This window comes from Sinocyclocheilus rhinocerous, unplaced genomic scaffold, assembly GCF_001515625.1.
Source record: "Sinocyclocheilus rhinocerous isolate Xijiao unplaced genomic scaffold, SAMN03320098_v1.1 scaffold472, whole genome shotgun sequence".
Taxonomy (NCBI): domain Eukaryota; kingdom Metazoa; phylum Chordata; class Actinopteri; order Cypriniformes; family Cyprinidae; genus Sinocyclocheilus; species Sinocyclocheilus rhinocerous.
In genome coordinates this window covers 484,280-499,043 of record NW_015641089.1, presented here as the reverse complement: position 1 = coordinate 499,043, position 14,764 = coordinate 484,280, and the positions used below count along the sequence as shown (strand labels likewise).

The 14,764-nt window shown below is 35.3% G+C and overlaps 1 protein-coding gene and 1 long non-coding RNA gene across 3 annotated transcripts in view; one reads left to right on the top strand and one right to left on the bottom strand.

Moving 5' to 3' along the window:
• The window catches only part of LOC107754591 (uncharacterized), a 43,430-nt gene that overhangs the window by 3,116 nt on the left and 25,550 nt on the right, over positions 1-14,764 (top strand). The window lies entirely within an intron of this gene.
• Positions 1,757-14,764, bottom strand: part of LOC107754589 (neurturin) — a 21,508-nt gene continuing 8,500 nt past the window's right edge. The window contains exons 3-4 of the mRNA XM_016571090.1: positions 6,646-6,917; positions 1,757-3,305 (exon numbers count right to left, since the gene is read on the bottom strand). Coding sequence (XP_016426576.1) covers positions 2,851-3,305; positions 6,646-6,892 — 702 coding nt within the window. The 5' untranslated portion in view covers positions 6,893-6,917 and the 3' untranslated portion in view covers positions 1,757-2,850. The remainder of the gene's footprint in view (positions 3,306-6,645; positions 6,918-14,764) is intronic.

The following is a 14,764-nucleotide window of genomic DNA, read 5'->3' as shown; positions in this document are numbered from 1 at the left end:
AAATTGAAGACATGTTGTCTTGTCTACTGCTGATATTTCCTCAGGGCAGGCTGTACTGATTGTTTAAACTCGAGTAACTTGAGTCCTTGCGCTGGGTTTGACGGTGTGTGGCAAGATCAGAGCAATTCCATTTTCATTCAGAAGGTACATTACGTTTTAATTTACCATTCACATACATAAATGAGACCTGAATTGAAATGTAATCGATCCACGTAAAACGATTGCATGCTCCATTAGCTGTTGCCTAGTTTTTACAGTTAATTCCATTAGCTTTGAAGGAAAGACATGTTTAGGGCTTGATGGATCCTGGCGTGACTCCAATCTCATTTGTAGTTTTGTCCTTAATTACTTCAGAGTTATTCAATTAGACCACAGTCTTTTTCGGCGAGAAAGAACAGCATGGATGAAGAAGTTATCTGAACGAATATCAAAAAACGAGAGTTGTAGAGGTTGCCATTATCTTAATGCTCTATGAACTGATTTGGGGATTGTGGCTCATTTGATTCAGACCAAATTCAGCTATATCAGATTGTTCAGCACGCTTTGAATATAAACCAGATTTGTCCTTTTGTGTTTCTGACTTACATGGAATATGGTGTAATATATACAGTAGTGGACTGGAATGTAACAGTAAAAAGACTGGCTACACTTTTACAGCGTGTTTCTGAAAGGACAAAGCTAAACTTAACACTTAATCCTGTATGTCTGAACAGCTTAGAACTGCTTACAACTCCTCCATTAGTCTCTTCAGCAGTTCATCTTCACACATGCAGTGATCAGTTAACTGTGTTTATGAAAGATTTCATGCTCCATAATTAGTCCAGAAACTAAGATAACATAAAGAACATTTTCTAATGGAGGGGTTGAAGCATGTGCACTCTAAAAAATAAAGGTTCAAAGGGTTTTTCAGCCTGATGGCATAGGAGAACCATTTAAGCTGCACAAACTTTAAGTAACTATTTAGCTTTAAAAAAGTGAATATGGGTAATTCTCATGAAAATTTGCTCAGGTCACTTCTCAGCAATAATATAATATATTGCAGAAATGTGACGTGGGCAAATTTATGTGTGTGTGTGTGTATATATATATATATATATATATATAAATTTGACCACGTCACATTTCTATTTATTTATTCATTTATGAAAATTATGCTGATGCAAAATTTTTTTTTTTCAGGAAATGTTTTGCAAAGCAGCTATGCACATTTTCCAGCAAATTCTCATTACTTTATTTTATATATTTTTTTTAAATCAACATAAATTATCAATGCTATCAAATAGTTCACAATTTAAATATTTTATTTTCATTAATTTTTCATTAATTTTCTTTTTTTTCCCTTAATATAATGAGAATGAGTGCAATGAATTGCCATGAACATAATGTCAAAATTAATTAAAAAAAAAAAATCATATATATATATAAACAGACATAATTTTCTTTATGCGAAATATATTGGTTATGCCTTTCATTTGATTTTAAGATGAAATGACCCATCTTCTTGACAGGTTTTGTGAGATTTAACCCTATTTACTGTTGCTTTAGAACCCAAAAACCAATACGTTGATCTAAAGAATCATGAATTGAATGAATTTTTGATGCACTTGTACAGCAGAAAATGGTTCTTATGAGGACAGATCTTTGTTTAATGTAATGTGCTTCAAACAACCATTGAAGAACCTTTATTTTTAGGAGTATAATATTCCATCTGAGTAAATAAATGTTACAATTATTCGTCCATAAATGTGTTCAAGGATAATAAATGTAAATGTTTGCTGTTGAGAAGGACTAAACCTGGAATTACTTTCCAAAAGACAATGTATCTCGAGTATCATTGTCTAAAAGAATGTAAACATGAACGTGACCATGAGAAAAAATGAACCTTTAAGGTCTTTGAAGGATGACAACTTTGGGAAAACTTTTGAAGGTGTACTCTTCCCTATTGGTCTTTGGAATTGGATAGCCTATTCCTATTTAACTTAAATAGCTGGGTATAAATTGTCTCAAGGACGGGATTGGATTTGATCAGACATGCCTTGGCAAGACTTTAAGGTCAAATTCAGGGGTTTGATATAGTGTGCATATACGTTTCAAGTGACAGTGTTGTTTTAGACAATATCCATCCTTTGAGACTTTTGGTCGAGAAGCATTTCTCTACATGTATACCTCTGATTCATATTTCTGACTAGCGTAATCCCAGGAAGTGGGTGCGGTAGAACCAGATTCATTGCATGTACATTCTTCTAAGGAAACAAACAAAAAAAAACAAAGAAAGAAATGAGGTAGTTTTCACAGCTGCGTTGCGCTTCATACTTCAGTTTTCAGATTCGTAACAAAAGCGAGCAGCATACAGTTGTCGCTGTAGCCCTCTACGTAAATATATATATTTATATCTTTGGATAAATACTACTATATCTGTACTTGTTCTTCTGCAGAAGTTTCCAGTGGAAGGCGAAAGGAGTCTCCCGCCAGCTTTTGGTCCCATCGAATTAAACCAGCGATCCACCTTTGGTTAAAGTCCAGTGCCCTGTACTAATCAAAAGTGCCAGTAACCACTGAAAAGGCAGAAACAAAACTTTTTCCCATAGTTGCCAAGGCTTTAGACAATTCAGGCCTTGTCTTTTGTGTTTTGTGTATCACTTTTCTGTAGCTTTCACTTTTTCCATGGTGGCATTGTGGATCCCTCTCAGCATCTTTTTCGAAATTGCAATTTGCCCTACGTTCTCGAATAGTTCCATGTTTTTTTGGCCTTTTCCAAAGCTCCTATGGTTACCACGGAATTCTGAAGCATTCTCTTTTGCCATGGTAATGTATAGACATTCTCCTGACGTTTCCATAGTTACCGGAATGTCATACACAACCGCATGCTCTCGCAGAGACGTTCTGGATGGTGTAGAATTTGTCCTTGTTGTCAAAGAAAGACATTTTCTTCTCGAACTTCGTAGGGCGACAACATGGGGCGTAGCGCGCCTTGTCTTTTTTTCCATTATCCCGTCCTCGCCGGCCTTTCTCACTGGAGCCGTTATATAACTGCATGTGCTCCATTACAATGTCATAGTTGCGTCGTTCGTGGATGCACTTCCCGCTGCAGTACCTGAAGCGCACCGTCTCGTCGCTCTCGTACCCGAGCCCGAGCTCGCTCACCGTGAGCTCGATCTCGTGTAGAGAGCACGGCTTCGGGCCCTTCCGTGCTCGTTTGGTTCTCCGTCCCGTCTCGGTTCTGATCCTCCTCTCCTTACGGTCCACCAGGGTCGCAATCACCTTCTTCAGCTCGCCCTCAGTGACACTTTGGAAGAGGTACGAGACTAGAGGAGGAAAAACACCCAGAGGATTATGTTAATGCTCAGAGGTTACGTTTTCATCATTCAAGAGACTTGAGTGAGTTCGTAAATGTGTATGCTTTCCAAACTTTTGGCTAATGTGCCATTAAACATAATTAACGTGCGTTTGTGTTACTGTGCCGGTAACAAACCTCAGTTCTCAAAGGGCAATTGAATGTCATTAAACCAAAGCCAGGCTAATTTAGCAGGATTCCCTCGGGAGTTTCTGTGGTTTTGGTTTTGGATTTATGAATAAAAATAAGGTCTGTTCACTCTGTTGCTAACATTCCTTTAACGTTTAGTTCTACAGCATAAATTATGCACAATCAGCCAATCTGGGTCTGTCTTTTGCTAACAAGTTGCTGTATAAGCAGTTGCTTGTCAAACATGTAACATCCTTGTAGTTTTTTGTACTTACTTGCAAATTGCTTATGTTTTTTTTTTAAATACAGTGAATTAAATTCTTATTTGAGGTCTGACTTTGTGTAATTTACAGTATGTTGTATAACAAAATGTAAAAATCTCTTTACGTTAACCTCAAAGCTTATTTTACTCAAAAAAACTTTAAAAAAAAAAAACAGTTTTTTTCTCTGCCGTGATGGTAGTTGATCTGAAAGAAACGGCTCACTGTAGAAGACTGTTTGTGCTAATATAGCGATTCTTGTGGGAACACGTACTTGCATTGCGTTAGTCTGACACATCTATGCATTCACCTTAGAAGTGTTTGCTTTCTTGTATAGAGTGTGTTTCAAACCTTAGTAATGTTTGCTTTAAGTATCAATTTTGTCTTAGATGTTTTTACTAAAATTCCTTAGAAGTGAAAGTAGACACAAATAAAACAATTGTTGAAATGCAGTAAGAAAATGGACCTCGCTGAGGGTGGAAAGCATATTTAATTTGACACAAATGAAAACAAGGCTAAAGTTGGGTTTAGACATGCACCTCATTCTATAGGTTTCTATAGGTCAGCCCTGCTCTGTCACTGAAAAATGTTATATTCACTGATTTTGTAAATGCCTTGCAAACTCATTGCATTCTACACTGTTGTTTCAATTCTGCTGATTTGTCAGAAAAATAATGTTGTTAATCTAGCCGTCTAACACTAATGTGGTTAAATATGACTTGAAAGCATCACTAAGAATGTGTTACAAAGCATTGTATATCATTGTTTTCCAGCAAAATTGTGGCTTTGAATTTATAGTGTTAACTGCTGGCCAGAAAAAAAAATCAATATTGTTGAGCCCTGGATTTTATATAGTCCTTTATGTACTCTTTTTCATTTCCATCTGTGTCTGATTACATTTTTATGGCGTCTACCTTCACTGTGGTCTCTAGAACTATAAAATTAATGTGGATGCTAGGCAATATGTTTGGGCTCTATAGTTAGACTTTTGAAATGTTCAATATGACTGTGTATTGACATATCTGAATTTGATTGAAAACTTTAGTTTCTCGGCAAATGCAAACACAGTTTGAAACTCTAAAGGCGACATGTGAGTTTAAGTCTTATTTTCAGAAGACACATTTGAGAAGTGGGAAACTTCAGATTCCATGTGCTCTCCATTTAATTCTGTGTAGGTATTGCAAAAATTAAACATACTTAAGTTTTAATAGAAGTGAATCGTGTCAATCTCTAAGGCTTAACCTGCACATTCTGTCAAGGATTCAACGGCTCACTTTAAACCGATGTAATGATCAGAGTTGTAAAGCAGGATTATGTCCATCTTTAAGATGGCTTTAGCGCATTTTTTTTTGGTATTTCGCTACTGCATGCCACTTTTTCTCAACCTTGGCCCTGCAGTACCTAACACTGCACATTTTGTGTGTTTTTCTAATCAAACACACCTGATTCAATTTATTAGCTTGTCTTTAGAGACACCAAGATGGGTGTCAGCTAAGGGAGACATCCAAATGTGTACCAGATTGGGAAACACTGCACTGCTTTTCTTTGCAATCAAAAAGTCAGTCTGGGTGTGTTTTAGGAAAATTGCTTTAGCGTGTAAGTACACACTGTTTCAATGTATAGTGTATCAAGGCGCTGAAGAAAAGGTGCAGAAAATATTGTTGACGATAATAAATTCAATTTAATTTAAGGTGTTTTAGCCAACTATTAGAAATGTTCCTCAAATAATCTTCATGAGGTGAAATATTTGTCTTTTTCTACATTTTTGATTGACAGTCCTTACCGTAACAACTTTAAGCACATCCAGCATACTTTATGAGTTTAAGGCAAGACACTAAAGTAAAAAACACGGTCGGTTTTGAGATGTTGTTTCAGACTAATGGAAAGAAAACATCCAAAATACATTTATATATTTATTCTATTGCACTTTTTTTCTGTTTGTGTCTGTAGATTTCGATTATATTTAAAGTCTGTTTTCTTTACTTCAACAGCACTTACACAGTTTTATTCCTATCTATATCCGGAAGGTTTTTACAGAGGGGTTTGTTCATATATAATTTGCACTGATTTGATAAATTTTTTCCTTAAAAACATGGTGAAAATGCGCTTTTTTTTTTTGTTGCATGTTGACAGTATTTTCTGATTTATGGAGTGATGATAAGAGAAATCAAAGATCCCATTTGTAAAACCTTTAACTCTAGTATATGAACAAACTGAAAAAATAATTTTGAACCTGGCTTTATCCAATGGTCAGATTTATGTTCTGGAAATCCATGCAAATGAGTGCATATTTAACTACATAATGCATCATCTGCATATTTAAACAACTTTTCAGAAAACTTGTAACAAAAAAGTGTTTGCAATTCTTAATGTAATCAATCAACTGGGGAAGCATGACACAACATGTTGTTTCTTTTGTAAATTCAAGTGCGTCCAAAGTAATTATGTAAAGTGTATATGTATAGTTAGATTACTCTGTAAATAGGTTTATATAGATTATATGTTAACATAGGTTACATAGGTATATGTAAATTTATATAGGTTATTTCTTTCTTTTATAGGATTATATGTCTGCCTATAGGCTATGTAGCACCGTGATCCTGTGATGCACGACATTTCGTTCCCACATATTGCAGAATGACAGTAAAGCTCACTTGAACTACTAGTTAAATTTTCTACTCTTTTCACCTGGGCGGTCTTAAATATCAAGTGAGCTGACAGACACTGTTTGTGTGGTAACTGTGAACCGAATGATAAATGAGGAGTTGTGTGACTGAGCAGCGCTGGCTGCAGAGGCATGTAGTATAAACACAACGGCGACTGTAGAATGATATATTAAATCCTTCTGTCATGTCTGCGTCAACACTGCCTAATCCACACTGGCGCTGTTGCTAAGGAAAACCAAAAAAAGGTTTCTCTTACATTCGGAGAGAAGAAAGCCCATGTCCTCCGTGGCTCTGACCGCTCGGCGCGGCGCTGGCTTCCTCGCTGAGGTTGATGAGAGTGAAGATGAGGATGATGTGGCTGGTGGCTGTGAGGAAGGGTCTGATGAAATCCCTAAGGCCTTTGGGTAGGAGGACCCAACAGGTGACGTGGTTTTCATAAGCAGGAGGAAAAACGAGGCACCAAACAGGATGAAGGCGAGGGTGACCTCTTTCCATACCCTCATCTTAGAGCAGCGTGGAGCATTGAAACTCTGAAAAACATGTCAAAACAAACCCATTAGAAAACTCGTCAATGTCTAGTTAAGCACAGCCCGACTTGCTGAGCTTTTTATCAGTCTTTTGAAATATGTGACCCTGGAGCACAAAACCAGTCATAAGTAGCACAGGTATATTTGTAGCAATAGCCAACTTTACAAAATTATCGATTTTTCTTTTATGCCAAAAATCATTAGGACATTATGTAGAGATCATGTTCCATGAAGATATTTTGTAAATTTCTTACCGTAAATATATCAAAACTTCATTTTTTATTGGTAATATGCATTGCTAAGAACTTCATTTGGACAACTTTAAAGGCAATTTTCTCAATATTTAGATTTTTTTTGCACCCTCAGATTCCAGATTTTCAAATAGTTGTATCTCGGCCAAATATTGCTCTATCCTAACAAACCATACATCAATGGAAAGCTTATTTATTCAGCTTTCAAAATTTCTGAAAATTTACCCTTATGACTGGTTTTGTGGTCCAGGGTCACATATGTGGCTTTCATCTTATTTATTGAAAGCTTTCAGTGAACTGTAAAAATGTTCCTGAGGAATAGTGGGAAAAAATGCATGGTTGTAAATGAATAGTTCGCACAAAAATGACAGTTTGTCATCTTGTCATTGTCTTTTAACAGTGCCATGCAACAAAAGTGGATGATTTGTACTGTTAAAAAGGGCAAAATCCAATACGAAAACACCATCTGAGTGGTCCATATCACTTGTGTGCTATTACTAGTCTTCTGAAGTCACATGATAACTTAAAATTTAACTGGATATGTATATTATTTATGGGTCTGTACTGGACATTTATTAGCGCATACTCATTTTCCCTATTTTCATTTAATTCACTTTGCAACCTTCATCTATCGCTCGTTTAAAGTTAATCTGTAAAAACACTAATAATTTAATTATACTGTTAAATGTAATCTTTAGCTAATCCCATTTTAAAATACATTTAATGTACCTGTTTTTCATACTGTGAATTATAATTTAGATGCCTAAATTCAGTTTACTAAAATACAATTTGATTTTAGTTTTTATTTTTGATTTAGACAAAACAGTATAGAACTTTAATATTAATATTTATATTAACATGAATGTTTATTATTAACATGTAATATTAAATGTTTGTCCATACACAAAAATTGGCATGGAAACAATTTTCACTCAGAAATTGCTAGTAAGTTTCACGATTAATTACAAAGAGCAAATTAAATTACACGTGACATTTTGAAGTAGAAAGACTAACATAAGCTAGTATTTTTGTAAAATATACTCCAATAATCTTACTTTCATTTACAACTTTCGAAAAAGTTGTTTTTTTTACTGTGTATCAGCCAGAATTTTAATATCACACACCTAAATTTAAGTCATTGAATCTCTTTCTTTTTCCGCAGTGATGCTCAAATCTCTTTTGTTTTGTTGTGTTTAAACAGGTTGCATCACTATCAGTCATGTGACACAAAAACAAACGGTATTTGGCAGCTGACTTGATGCATCCAAAGGACTATTTTTATAATGTTTTTTCTTTCCTTTCCAGAATTCGCCAGTATAAATCCTATAATCCTCTTGAGAATGGCAAAAAATGACAGTTAATGATAACAAAAAGCTAATTTTTTTGAGGGTGAACTAGTATTTTAAGACTGAAGTATGCACTTTTAGGGACTTAGCCATTAGTGTGTTATACTTTCTTTTCTTTCAGCAGCATACTTGGCAAACAGTGTGTGTGTGTTTTTTTTTTTTTTTTTTTTAAATAAGCCTTAAGTACTTTATAATACAACCTAAAGAATTACTGTCTGTATTGAAAGGTTCAAGATCATCGTTTGTGCAGGATAAATAGAATGAGGTTTGTTCTTTCAGGTCATGATCTTTCTATGCATTCTCTTTCCCCAATTGATACCTCATCTTCATGAAGGTGTGTCCTTCATAGCATCCACCTGGGTGGAGACCCGACATCATTGTATGCAAGCAAGTCCAAACAATTAGTCCTACTTTTCCTGAGGGGGAATCTTTGTTTGCAGTGATGTTCCATTCAATGCGAGCAGATTTGTGACGATAAACAGACCTCCATTAGTTGTCGAAATTAGACTGGCTGAGATGGAATCTAGAGTTATTTTCTTGCATTTTTCATTAAAATAAAGGTTTTTATCGGCATTAATGGTTACGTGATGAACTTTCAACATCCATGGAATCTTTCCATTCCATAAAAGGTTCTTTTAAATGTTCTTCAAAGATGGTTTGGTTCTATGGCCTTGCTGCCAAAACCCCCTTTTGGAAGCTTTATTTTTGAGAGTGCATGTTGAAAACTAAATGTTACTACAGTGAAGACACTTTCTTTCGACCTAAATATTTAATAACCGAACTTGCTATGGGTGGAGTTGCTGATGGGCGTTCCAGTTTTCGGGAAATCTAAAGTGCTTTCTTCGAAACTTCTATGTGGGCCTGCTGGTATAACGTCCTCTGCCAGATCTATCTGTTGTCTTTTGTTGGTTCAGCTAAACACAGGTCTAGCATATATCTATGCCTGCATGTACACACATATTTTTCTTTCATCCTCTCAAAAGACTGCATTCTTTCCCTGCTGAGGAATCTCTTTCCAATGCTGTGTTGTTTTTGCAGTTTAATGTTCTTTTTTTTTGCTGAAAAGTCTTTGTTTGCGTTGCTTTCACTAGTTACTGTTTTCTCTAGAGTAGAAAAGGAAGGTGGAAAACTCTTCCCCAGATGAGGAAATAGCAGATGGGTAACATTTAAGGACAAATCCAGACAGTATATGCTGGAAGTGTTTTGCCAGACTGACTGTATGTATGGTGGTCGTACTGGGTCAATGCGGCTCTGGTTGCCAAATCATGTTGGTCTAAAGTAGAGATGCTCAAACAGTGCTTGCGTGCCAAAGTTGGCCTATGATGACCTGTAATTTGGTCTGCCAATTAACTTTTTGATTTAGCATTTCTTCTTTTTTTGCATTGAAATGTAAAGAATATGTTAATTTCATTTCATTATTAAAATGTAGATTTTCATTTAATGTAGTTGGAAATAATGCAACAGTTACTTTTGGCCCACATCACTCACTAAAGTTTGATTTTTTGGCCCTGGTCTAAAGAGTTAATGGGTTGTCTGAGGTTAGGGTGAATTTATAAATAATATATACACACACACACATATATATATACTGTATACACATACATACATGCATACATACATACATGCATACATATAATATTGGTGGTGTAACAATATTCAAACCAAACCGAAAAACCGTGATACACCACCCATGGTAGGTACCGCGATTCTCTCTTGGCCTACCAAAATGATGGTTTTGAATTGCTTGAATCACTTTGAAAAGGAAGGCGCCTTTGAGGGCAACATGTGCAGAACAAATCTGTCATATAGGCTACATAAAATTATAATGAGAACTTGCACAAATGGCCTTGCTCACATCCATTAGAAATAGTAAAACATCTGGATGCATTATAATGATAACAGTTTGGTGGGAAAATGTTATTAATTGTCAGATATAATGTCACAATGCAAAAAAATTGTATTCCTCAAAATAGGTGTGTGTGTGTGTATATATATATATATATATATATATTAGACATTTACATGATTTACCCTGATGGGTATTACTACCCACTTAGCATTACCCCATTACTCACAACACAAGCTATTACTGTCTTTAATAGAAAAGTGAATGCCTTTTTTGAATAAGTTATATATATACTGTATACACATACATACCTGCATACATACATACATGCATACATATAATATTGGTGGTGTAACAATATTCAAACCAAACCGAAAAACCGTGATACACCACCCATGGTAGGTACCGCGATTCTCTCTTGGCCTACCAAAATGATGGTTTTGAATTGCTTGAATCACTTTGAAAAGGAAGGCGCCTTTGAGGGCAACATGTGCAGAACAAATCTGTCATATAGGCTACATAAAATTATAATGAGAACTTGCACAAATGGCCTTGCTCACATCCATTAGAAATAGTAAAACATCTGGATGCATTATAATGATAACAGTTTGGTGGGAAAATGTTATTAATTGTCAGATATAATGTCACAATGCAAAAAAATTGTATTCCTCAAAATAGGTGTGTGTGTGTGTGTGTGTATATATATATATATATATATATATTAGACATTTACATGATTTACCCTGATGGGTATTACTACCCACTTAGCATTACCCCATTACTCACAACACAAGCTATTACTGTCTTTAATAGAAAAGTGAATGCCTTTTTTGAATAAGTCTGGAATTCAGTGTCTTGATGAGCTTCTCATGCTGTTGGAAAGCATCTTGTGATTTTTGTTGTGTTCTGGTCTCTTTATCTTGTTCGCTGTGTATTTTGGAAACGACATTATCACTCTCGTCACTTTCTTCACTTGACCAAATATAGATCTGGCACGTCTAAACACTTAAAACGTCCAACAAATGATAATGAATAGATAATAGTTATTTAAATGAATGTCATAAAAACATGTTCCGGTCATATTTCTACCCAAACTCTCATGAAAACACGGCCAATGTTATGTAAAAAAATCATTAAGGTCCTCTAAATAGGCTTCATTTGCTTCAATCAAAATGTCATTTTTTTGGGAGATGAATTATGACTTGCACACATTCTTGATTGGTTTAATAAGATTTGTGTATTTTGAAATCCAGGGTAATCCAGGCAGCAAAATGTGTTACAATATACAGCAGAACACTTACCAATAAACTTTACTTCAGACTCATACGGCATGTTACCGCTAACGGTTATTCGCCGTTCTGCTTTAATCGTCCTTTAGTTGCAGTACAAATAATCAAACAGCAATTTGAGTTTTCAGAGATGGCCGTTTGATGAATTGGCCTGTTGAGGTGAATCGTTACCATCAGTGGTGTTCTGCTAATTAACTCTATTTACATTGACCGTTATAAACGCAATGGACAATTAAATTTGAGACTTACTTCATGCTGATTATTGAGTCTGACATTAATTGCAGTATGTTTGATGAATTATGTTGTTATGATGTCATTGTTGCATTTTAAGTGTTACCAGTTCATCTATTATAAACAGCTGTGATCTGATTGATCATGAGAAAAACATTAGTGATGTCATATAGCCCTATTCATAGACTGCATGCAACATGTTTGTTTTAATGTACATATACTTTTATGATTTAAACCATCAGAAGCAGCATTTACTGGTTAAAATGATGGTGGCTTTTGTTTTTTGCACTAAATTTAATTTTGCTTGCACAAGCTGCAACTTCCACATGTACTTTCATCCTAAGCGACTTATAAATGCATTTTATTATTGGAGCCAACAATATCACAATACTGAATTTTTAAGCAAAAATAGTAAACTTATTCTGGTTTAATATTGAATAGTAAATCATTTCTACATGCATTTATAAAGAATCCATGACAGAAAAATTTATGGAATTTATGGAGTTTTATGGAATTCTTTCAATGTGTATTAGTTCTGAGACCATTCGCTCTTCTTTTTCTTCTCTCTCTCTCTTTTGTTTTTTTTCCCCAAGGTAAACAGACAAAAAATGTTGATTCATCCTAAAAATATTTTGGTCTCATTTAAAACAGATTGATCTCATTTGATCTAATTTAGAACAGTTTTCGCTCTGAAACTGCAAGTAAATTTCACAAATACTTACAAAGAAACTGCAAGTAACGCATTGAATTAAACATGAAATTTGGAAGTAGAAAGACTGAAATAGTGTTTTCTTGTAAATCTTTGTTTTATTTACCACATTGAAAAATAATTCGATGTATACAGATTTTGGTCTAATCAGATGCTGCAAACGACTAGCAAGTAGAAAATCATGTAAGGTCTAAACCCTATTAGGTTTCGATGAGAAATGCATTAACAAGGCTTGTCAGAAGGGGTTGTAGGAAATTTTTGGAAGCAAACAAAACAATTTTTTTCCCTGGAAGAGACTAATATCTGTTCCTTTTCATCTGTCACAACATCAGTAACTTCACATCTTATCTCTTATCTGTAGTTGGGCGAAGACAGATTGTTTAACAAGAAATCACATGCTGACTTGTCACACTTAACAGTTTCTGAGAAGCACGTGTCTTTGTAATCTGATAAATTGTCATCGCAGTACTATGATATGATCAGATTGATTACAATATGACAGGATACAATATTCCAGAAAAAACAAACATTTTTCATTTGGAGATCACTGGTGATATTGATGCATGTCCTGTCAGCCTCATGCTTTTGCTGCACAAGAGATATTAATGTGCATTGCATAACGTTTCCGTTTCCTTTGATGCATAATATTGTCATTTATGTTTGTCAGACAACTTAATGCCGTAGGATAGAATTTGACTTTGGCTCATCCAATCAGAATTTAGAATCAGAACTGTCTGTTAAATAGTTAAACTCAAGTGTTTCATAACTTGAAGCTGTGTTGCACCGATGTCAGACTTTATATTGTTTATATGTTGTAAATAAATTTTGGAACTTGATGGACACAAACCAAAATAAAACGGTAATATATTTAATTCACTGTATTTTTACAGAAACAGCCATTGCCAGATGGTTATTTAATACATGAACCATTTTGTGTAGTGTTTCCAACACAATGTTGTTGGAAAACAATGTTGTAATTTATACTGTTAGCGTGATGTGATATTACGCATGCTGTGAGGTTTTGCTCGTCCAGTCCACCCATAGAGTCACATTTGCTGTTGTCAACTTTAACACACCCAGCTGTAATTTAGATGACTGTATGCGTGTCTGAAGTTTTCTACTGGCAATTGCAAATGATTCGAAAACATATAGTGTGACAAACTACCTGTTTCCTGAGCAAATTTCTATCAGCTCTGGAAAGGTTCTCATGTTCAAGGAAACCGGTAGTTCAGCACTTGAATTCTTGCTATGAATCTAAAGCATAGTTGGCAACACCTTTTGAATTTCCATTACTTATCCATTATTGTTTTTGATCTAGTTGATCTAAAATGTTAGCTCAAAAATTTTATTTATACAGCATTCTAGAATGGTTTTTATTTGGATGTTCATCAAACGTTTTTTAAATATTACTGCTAATTAGTTTCAGAATGTTCAGAGAACATTCTAAAGTAACGCTCCCATAATATTTGCAAAACTATAAAATGGAATGTTTCCTTAATGTTTGTATAAACAATAAAAAATACATTTGTAAAACATTTTAAAAAACTGGATGTTTTGAATATTTAGAGAACATTCAGAAATGTTTTTTTTTTTTTACTTAAAGGGGTCATATGATGCGATTTCAATTTTTCCTTTCTCTTTGGAGTGTTACAAGCTCTTGGTGCATAAAGAAGATCTGTAAAGTTGCAAAGACTAAAGTCTCAAATCCAAAGAGATATTCTTTATAAAAGTTAAGAGTCAGCCACACCTACCTAAAACGGCTCGTTCTAACACGCCCCCACATGTCTACGTCACGATGTGGGAAGATTTGCATAACGCCGCCCAAATGTTCACGCAAAGAAAGAAGGCGTAACTTTTATTCTCGCTGTAGTATTGTTGTTGCCGCCGCCATGTCGTGAACGCACTGTGTTTCGTTGTGAAAGCGAAACTACTTTGTTTGGTCTTCCAAAAGAGGACGATATCCGCTTTGTCATGCCTGGAGCTGATCCGTGCTGGTCGCTGAGGAAATACTACAACTTCGCGCTGTCGATCGCCGGATCGGCTTTCACCATGGAGTCCAGCGGAGTCCAGCCCGGGGTCGTCACATGTGGTTGCCGCAAGCCCTCCGGCCGCCGCTCACTCAAGTCGGCCGTTCCTCACTCTAGCCCGCCGTGTGTGACGCTGTGTTTCATTGTGA